Raw genomic sequence first — 7,922 nt, forward strand, 5'->3', positions numbered from 1 at the left:
GAGGAACTGGGGGTAACAGGGCCAGGGATCAGTGGATGCTGGAAGGTTTCCCCTTGTCAGAGGAGGGAAGGCCTGGAACAACCTACCTCCTAGTCGGTGTCGGGGGCAAAGACCCTCACTAGTCCAAGGGCGGGAGGCACGGGGGGGGGGGGGTTCGATCCTGCTGCTCCCTGCTGGATGGGGTCATGTTCAGGGGCGGCGAGTTATATCTCCACGTGGTGCCTTAGCACCTGCAACATTCAGAGCCCCGAAACCCAGCTCCACCAATATTTGGGGCAGGGTGTCCCCCCCCCCGGCCCCACCTGCCACCCCCGAGTGTCCCCCGGCCCCCTCTTGCTGCCTTCCCTGCCCCTGCGCCTCTGCCCTGCAGCTCCATGCTGCCTCCCTGCAGCGACTGCTGCCGTGGGGTCCTAGTGCCCCCATCTCCACTGCCGGGGCAGACTGACTGAGCCTGCCTTTCCACCTCAGACCCTTCCCTCTTCCGGCGGGACCCTCCACCAGCACAGGGCCCCTGCCCACAGCCACCGCTCCTGCCCCATGCTGGGCAAGGGGCAGCCCCACCCCTCACCCCCAGTGAGGCTACAGTCAGGGGCAACAGTGGGGGAGGAGATCACTCGCAGCACCCCCCGGCTCCCACCATGGGGGAGGCAAGGGAGATTCCTGGACCTGAGAGGACCCTAGGAGCACATGCAGTGACAGTGGTGGGGGTGAGTGTGCTGCTGGGGGGCGTGAAAGGGGGCTCCTCCCCCAGAGCTCACTGCTGCCGGCAGGGAAAGGGCTGGGGGATGTCCTCCTCTCTGGCCTCTGTCCCACAGCAGCCTGCTTGCACTCCAAACTCATCCCCAGCCCTGCCCCACCCCAGAGCCCACACCCCCAGCCAGAGCCCTCATCCCCCTGCACCCCAACCCTCTGCCCCAGCCCTGAGCCCCCTTCAGCACCACAAACCCCTCATCTCCAGTCCCAGCCAAAGCCCTCATCCCACCACACCCCAACCCTCTGCCCCAGCCATGAGCCTCTCTAACCCCCAAGCTCCCCAGTCTCACACACAGAGTCCTCACCCCCTACACCTCTACTCTTGCCCTGAGCCCCTCCCACACCCCAAACCCCTCATCTACAGCCACACCCCACAGCCCTCACCCTGCACCCCGTCCCTCCACACCCCTTCCCATCCCCAAACTCCTTCCCAGAGCCTGCACCCTGCACCCTAATCCCCTGCCCCAGCCTAGGGCCTGCACCCCAGACCTCCTCCCCCACCCAAACACCCTCCCAGAGCCTTGGGCAGGAGGGGGGCGGAGTTTGGGCAGGGGCAGGTTCTGGGCACCACCAAAATTTCTACAAACCTGCCACCCCATGTCATGATCTGTTCATGGCAAACCCAGAGAACTTAGATTAGAAAACCAAATCCACTTGCTGGAAAGTTGCCACGTCACCTGGTTTTATTTCTTAGAATCCAGAGGCCTGACGCACAGGAACCCAAACTAGAGAGACACAGAGCAGGCTGCTCCTCGAGGCACCGAGGCTCAACTCCCATGCCATGCTCTCTTTAAATACACCTCAGATGAGCCCTGCCGTGTGCGCACTGGCCTCTGCTGGACACAGGCCCAGCCGGCTCTGCCTATTGCAGATGCACTAATGACGCTGCCCCAAGGGGCATCTCCCAGGGCACACTAAGCACAGCAGCACATGGGTGGCGCGGGGCTGGTGTATTGCGGGCACAGACGTGGCGGGCGCAGGGCCGTCAGTCCCAGGGGAAGGTCATGCCCAGACCCTGCATCCGCTCCCGGTAAACGGTGTCGAATCGTTGGCTCTGCGCCTCCGAGAGATGGTTCCTCCAGTCGCCGCAGATCCCTGCAAACCACAGGGACATGGTCTAGGGTGCCCCTCACTCCCAACCCACAGCCCCTGCTCCCCAGTCCTGCCCCTGCAAGCTCTGCCCATGCCCCTCACTCCGGACCTGCAGCCCTGGGTCTCCCAGCCCTGCCTCATTCAGCTCTGCCAGTGTCCCTTAATCCTGGCCCGCAGCCCCCACCCTGGACTCACCTTTCCTCAAGAACTCCCCCTTCTGGTGGTCCATGTACTTGTCATCCAACTGGGAGAAGTTGGACATTTTGTTCCCCTTCATGCTCTGGAAGGAGGCGTTCTCCACCACAGCGGCCATTTGCTCCTCACTCAGCTCCTTCCCCAGGAAGTGGCAGATTCTCCGCACGCTGCCCAGTGGATCCTGGGGGAGGCACCCACTTTCATGAAGGGTGGGATCTGGGGTGACTTTATTATGGTCCATGGGTGCCTCAGTTCCCCAGCTGGAAGGTACTGCTCCCCATTGGGTCCAGACAAACTGACACCTCTGAGGGCAGAGGGCCTTGGCCACAAGCCACGTCGGCTGCCTGGGGCGTGGTTAAGTGTGGGTCAGGCTCACAGGGAGCGGCTACATGTTGGCATGGCCCAGGGGCGGGATTATAAGTGGGCATAGCCACAGGGAGGGGCTACATGTGGGCATGGCCTCAGGGACGGGGTTAAGTGCAGGCATGTCCACAGGGGTCGGGGTTATGGGAGGATGAGGCCTTCGGTCGGGGCTATGTGTGGGTGTCATCAGGGGGCGGAGTTATGTGTGGGCGTGGCCCAAAGGGCGGGGTTTCCCTACCTGCTGCAGCTCCTCGTAGGTGATGGGGAAGAAGTTCTCGTTCCCCTTCAGCCCCATCCAGCCGGTGACGTGGTCGAACCAGGAGCCATAGGCCACTGTGCAGGGGACAGCGGCATGGTGACCCCAGACCCGGCTCCACCCGGCCCCTCCACCCTGGTCTGCCGGGGACAGCAGGGGCCTGGGAGCTGGGACACCCGGGTTCCATCCTGGCGCTGGGAGGAGAGTGGGGGCTGGAGGTCAGCGGTGTTTGCAGACCCCTGGTTGTGCTGAGGCTGTTTGGGGAGGGGGGCTCTGAGCTGTGCCGGGCTCTGGGCAAAGGGCTGGTCAGAGCTGGCTGGGGATGCACAAACTCGAAGCACTTGTGACTTGCTTGGGACCCAGGCGTTCGGCTCCAGAGTGGCCCCTGCGGGCCCGGGGTGCTGCTCACCATTCCCGCTCAGGAAGTCCTCGAAGAAGGAGTCCAGTGAGCCAGGGTCCTTGAACAGGCGCAGCAGCTTGGAGAAGTGGTAGAGAGAGACCAGGACGTCCTTGGGGCAGCGCAGGGTGTAGATGATCTGGGGAGAGGTGGGGAGGGGGGTCACTGCTGGGGCGTCATGCTACCAATTGGGAGAGGCGGGTGCCAAGTGAACCCAGTGATTAGCCACCCACCCTGGGCCGTCACTTCCCCACCCTCTCTAGAGGGAGAAGGAATCACCCCATCCCACTGGCTGCACTTTCGCACACCCACATTGGTGTAACTCACACCCAGCAGCAGCCCTGGATTCACCCCCCTCCTGATGCACAGCCCTGCCGGTGCCCCTCAATCCCGACCCACAGCCCCCACTCTCCCGCCTCTCACTTTGGCCTTGGAGCGCTGCAGGGACTTGGGGAAGAGCTGCACGGGGAGGTGGGAGCAGATCAGCCGGGGTGGGGGGTATTTCAGGGCAGCCTTCAGCCCATTCTGATTGTCCATCCAGGGCGACCGCTCCCAGTTCAGCACTCTGCGCACCCAGCCGGGGTCCCCGTCACAATGGATCAGACTCAGAATCTCCAGCATCCAGTTAGTGCCTGGGGATGAAAGGGTTAATGGGCCTGAAATAATCCCTCGACTCACTGGGTCCCTCTCTGCTCCCAGAGCTGGGGAGAGAACCCAGGAGTCCTGGCTCCCAGATCTTCTGCTTTAACCTACCAGCCTCCCTTTCCCAGATCTGGGGATCGGTTCCAGGAGCCTGGTTCCCAGCCCCCACACCACATTCACGGAGGTGAATTGACTGCTAAAATCCGAAGGTCTTGTTTTGCTGTGTCGGGGTCTCCTGGCCCTGCCGCCAGCTCTGGAGAAAGCCTGTGATCAGAGTGCGTCTGCAGAGAGCCAGCTTAGCGCCAGGTGGGCGAGTTGGGCCCCAGGGAGCAGCCTGCTTTGTCTCGCTGGGGGTATGGGAGCCCGGGCTCTGACATCTAGGAAAGCAGGTCATATGATGTTGCAACCTTCCTGCTACTGGGTTTGGTGTTTCCATCTAATGTCCTTGTGTGTGTCATGAATGCCCCCCCCGCCACACACACCCACACACACCCACACACACACTTCGCTTTGCCCCCGCTCTCCTCTACCTGACTTGGGGTAGGTGACGTTGAAGATGTCGTCGTCCCGCACCTGGAATTCATTCTCCACGTAGCTCAGCGCCTCGGGGGAGTAATTCAGACATGGGAACAGCAACCCCTTGTGGGTGAAGTATTCACGTGCCATGGCAAGGCTGGGACAGAGACAGACCTCCCAGCGTCGGTGCTGGCCCCTGTGTGATACTAGGGGATATTGTGCTGCAAGGGTTCAGTAGGGGGAGCTGTCGTGCAGGGAGCGGGGCAGGGGCTCAGTAGGGGGCACCGTGCTGCAGGGAACAGGGTGAAGCTGTTACTTGGCTGTCCCATCCCAGAGCCAGCTGCATTTCAGCAACGATTGAGCCGATTCCGTGGCTTGTTCCCGGAATGACTGTAGGGCCCTTGCTGGTGGCTGTGGCTGGGACAACAGCCCGTGCTTGGGGTGGGAGCCCTCTGTGGGGTTCTGCAACAGGCCCAGGCTCTCTGCTCTCCCGCTAGCTACCTTCGGGCCTGGGCAGAGCCAGTGCCATTCAACCTTTGGAGGCCCTGCCGGGTGCTCCCTGCCCGGCACAGTGACATTTGGACCTGAGCTGAGCTGGCACCTTTAATCCCCCAGGGCACTGTGCCCCTGCCCAGCTGTGTCAGGTGCCCGGGTCCTGGTGTGAGAGTGGAGGGGGCAGGCGTGTGGCAAATCCTGTCATCCCCCCCCGGGAGGGGTCGCTTCCATGGCAGCAGGTCATCAGCCTCGGGGGTGGGGGAACCATCCAGCCCGAGTCACCCCCCTTCCCTGCTCCACATCAACCCCTCCATGGGGAGCTGGGAGTTCAGGCTCCATGGCCCATTCAGCAGCTCCACGAGGGCGGCCAACAGGGGGCGCCGATTAGTGCCCGTTGTGGGTTTGGGTTTGCAGATGTCTCCACCCCAGGGATACTGCTAATCCCTGCCCTGCCGGACCCAGCCAGCCCTGCCCTGGAGCTGGATCAGAGCTGGGCGCCCTGGCGGGGAAAGGCCCCGTGTCCCATCAAGCCAGCCAGGCCCTGCCCTGGAGCCAGATCAGAGCTGGGCGCCCTGGAGGGGAACACACCCGTGGGTTCTCAGGCAGGGAGAGGGTCAGGCTGCAGACATGGGCCCCTGGGCACCGCCCCTGGGCACCGTCCCTGAGCTGTGTGTGTGCGGGGCGGGATGGGGGTATTTAAGAAGGGCCCTGCTGGGTCAGCCCAGGGTCTATTTAGCTGGGATCCTGTCTGACAATGTCCCGCCCCCCACCCCGGGATGCAGTTAGGGAGTGATCCTGCCGGCTTCTGGTGGTGAGAGGTTTAGGGACTCCCGGCACGTGGGGCTGCGTCCTGCCCATCCTGGCTAGTGGCCAGCGAAGGTCCCATCCTTCAGGTGCTCACCTCATGCTCCGTTGAACCCGTTACCACACGCCCGGCCAGTGAGGGGCCCAGCTTGCCAGTGTGTTGGGTGAAGGGGGGATTCCTTTGCTCTTTCTTTGTTGGGCAACCCCTAGTCTTTGTGTTACTTGTCCCTAGTCACCTTCTCCACCCCAGGCAGGATTCATAGACCTCTGTCATCCCCCTGCAGCCGTGTCTTCTCCCAGCTGAACAGTCCCGGGCTAGAATCTCCCCTCCCACGGATGCTCTGCCATCCCTCTTGGCACTTTTGTTCCCCTTTTCTGCACCTTTTGCAAACCCCTGTATCCTTTCTGAGACGGGGCGTACCCGGGCTTCATAGAGCCAAATTATGCTATTTGCTGTCTTAGTTTCTAGCCCTTTCATTCTGCAGTCAGTAGTGCTGCTATTTCCGAGCTGAGCTCCTTCCCAGCTCTTGGGGGGAGCCCTCTGGGCTGGAGTGAGGGTGCTGTTCAATTTCTCAGTTTGCTCCAACCCTCCACCCTGGGTGGACTAGTCTCCCCAGCTGTCTGCCAGGCCTCCTGCTCCAGAGAGACAGAACCGGCCTGGTGGGTTTTGCATCTTTAGAAAACTGCTTCTCCCCATGCTCCATGCCCAGCTGCCAGAGCCCGTCAGCTTTTCCCTTCTGCACCCCCAATCAGCCCCCACTGGGATCTGACGTCCAGATTTGAACAGATCGTTTTGCCCCCACATGCCACCCTTGCTCTGCTCTCCAGCCTGGGCTGTTCTTCTGGGCCCCTGGCTGGCTCCTTGGTTTTGGGGGCATATCTAGGCTGAGCTGCTCCCAAGGTTGCCCTCGCAAATTGCCCTGGGCTTAGTTCCCCCGTGGGAGCGGGCGGGAGTTCTGTGTGAGGTCTGGGCTTCTCCCAGTCTGCATCTGTAACCACACTGCAGTCACGGGCCAGTTCCCCTCTCGCTGCCCCAGGGTAAATCAGGAGTGACCCCATTCCACTCAGTAGGGCTGCCCCCGCAGCTCCCTGGGGTGGCTCTGGATTTGCCCCCAGCTCGGGCAGTGACTCTGGCTGCTGGGCAAGGGCCGGGATCGCCTCGGGGGCGCAGGGGGCTCTGGGCCGGGGACCCCCAGGGGTCTGGGAATTCCCAGGCACGGGGCTCAGGTACTCACCCCAGCTCCGGCAGGTCTGGGCTGCCTGTCCCGAGCTCTGGCCCAGCCTCCTCCAGGCCCCACCCTGGCCCTGGCATTAACCCTTCAGTGCCCAACCAGCCTGCGGGGGAGGGGGGGAGTTGGGGGCGGGGACAGGATGTATGTGGCTCTGACCCTCTGCTGACCCCCAACATCCCGCCCTGTCCTCCCCCACCGCACTCTCAGCACCTGGGATTTCTGTTGCTTTCTTCCCCCTCCCGACAATCTCCACCTCCTGGCCCCCAGGTGTGTGGTAGATCCAGCCTCCCATGGCCCCGCTCCCCTCCTCAGGACGGGAGGGGGCAGAAAAGGCAGGGGGAGGGGAGCAAGGCGGGGGAGGGGCAGTGTGGGTATGGGGCAGGCCAGGGGCGGCTGCACTGGGGGCGGAATTGGGACATCTCTGTTTTGTAGGGAGCCCCTGTGGGAATTTTCTTAACTCAGGAAATAACAACAGGACTTGGCGGTGCCCCATCCCAGCTCAGACCCCCTCCCCTGGCTCCCAGCCCCCCAACTATGGCCCAGCCCCTTCCCCTGGCTCCCAGCCCCCTCCTCCAGCTCTGAGTGCTTCAACCATGGCCCAGCCCCCTCCTCCCTCTCCCAGCTCACAATCCCCTCCACCGCTCCCCCTGCTCCCAGCCCCAAAATCACAGCCCAGGCCCCTCCTCCTCCCTACCCTGCTCTCAGCCCCCCACCCGTCACAGCCCAGCCCCCTTCTCCCTACCCAGCTTCCAGCGCCTCCCCCACAGCTCACCCCCCACTATTATCTACCCAGCTTCCGGTTGCCCTCCTGCTTCCTATGTTAAAAACCAAAGGCAGGTGCAGCATAGAAGAGTTGGTGCAACAGTGTGTTCTCAGGGCCTCGGCAGGCTAGTGCCCTTGTGTAAATCCGGAGTAAATCCATTGGAGTCACTGGGGCCAATCCCCCTCTCGCTCACCCCGTCTCTTATCTCACCCTCCCTGCCCCCAATTCCACTCTTCTGCCCATGGTTGGGCCCATCCATCCCCCCATCCCTAGGGCTGAGAACCCTACATCTGATGGCTGTGCTGAGAACTCAAAGGGTTAAAGCAGGGCCAGACCCACCCCTGCTCCCGCTTGGCTGGGTGGAATCAGACCCCCTGGGTTCCCTGTGCTGGGAAAACAGCTCCTATGCTGAGC

The 7,922-nt window shown here is 62.5% G+C and overlaps 1 protein-coding gene across 3 annotated transcripts; it reads right to left on the reverse strand.

The window, feature by feature from the left end:
* Positions 1-1,413: 1,413 nt before the first annotated feature.
* Positions 1,414-6,830, reverse strand: LOC311512245 (sulfotransferase 2B1-like). Of its 3 annotated transcripts, none has more exons than XM_084613371.1 (7): positions 6,749-6,830; positions 4,229-4,371; positions 3,480-3,688; positions 3,069-3,195; positions 2,642-2,736; positions 2,041-2,221; positions 1,414-1,848 (listed from the first exon to the last, which is right to left on the reverse strand). In XM_084613371.1, the coding sequence occupies exons 1-7, from the start codon at positions 6,823-6,825 to the stop codon at positions 1,739-1,741; spliced, it is 942 nt and encodes a 313-aa protein (XP_084469497.1). In that variant the 5' UTR covers positions 6,826-6,830; the 3' UTR covers positions 1,414-1,738. The 3 variants fall into 3 exon arrangements, with proteins under 3 accessions (XP_084469497.1, XP_084469496.1, XP_084469498.1); XM_084613370.1 differs by having other exon boundaries at positions 4,229-4,410; positions 6,749-6,826; XM_084613372.1 differs by having other exon boundaries at positions 4,229-4,503; positions 6,749-6,802.
* Positions 6,831-7,922: the final 1,092 nt, after the last annotated feature.

Source organism: Lepidochelys olivacea (genome assembly GCF_965140295.1).
Source record: "Lepidochelys olivacea isolate rLepOli2 genome assembly, chromosome: 24".
NCBI lineage: Eukaryota > Metazoa > Chordata > Testudines > Cheloniidae > Lepidochelys > Lepidochelys olivacea.

What these genes read in the sequence shown, in the direction of transcription:
- LOC311512245 (XM_084613370.1), bottom strand. Translation starts at nt 6,825, where the DNA reads ATGCCAGGGCCAGGGTGGGGCCTGGAGGAGGCTGGGCCAGAGCTCGGG. An exon ending in CCAGACCTGCCGGAGCTGGG is followed by an intron (nt 4,411 to 6,748) that starts GTGAGTACCTGA and finishes AGTATCACACAG; the next exon opens with GGGCCAGCACCGACGCTGGG. An exon ending in GGGGGAGTTCTTGAGGAAAG is followed by an intron (nt 1,849 to 2,040) that starts GTGAGTCCAGGG and finishes TGTGGTTTGCAG; the next exon opens with GGATCTGCGGCGACTGGAGG.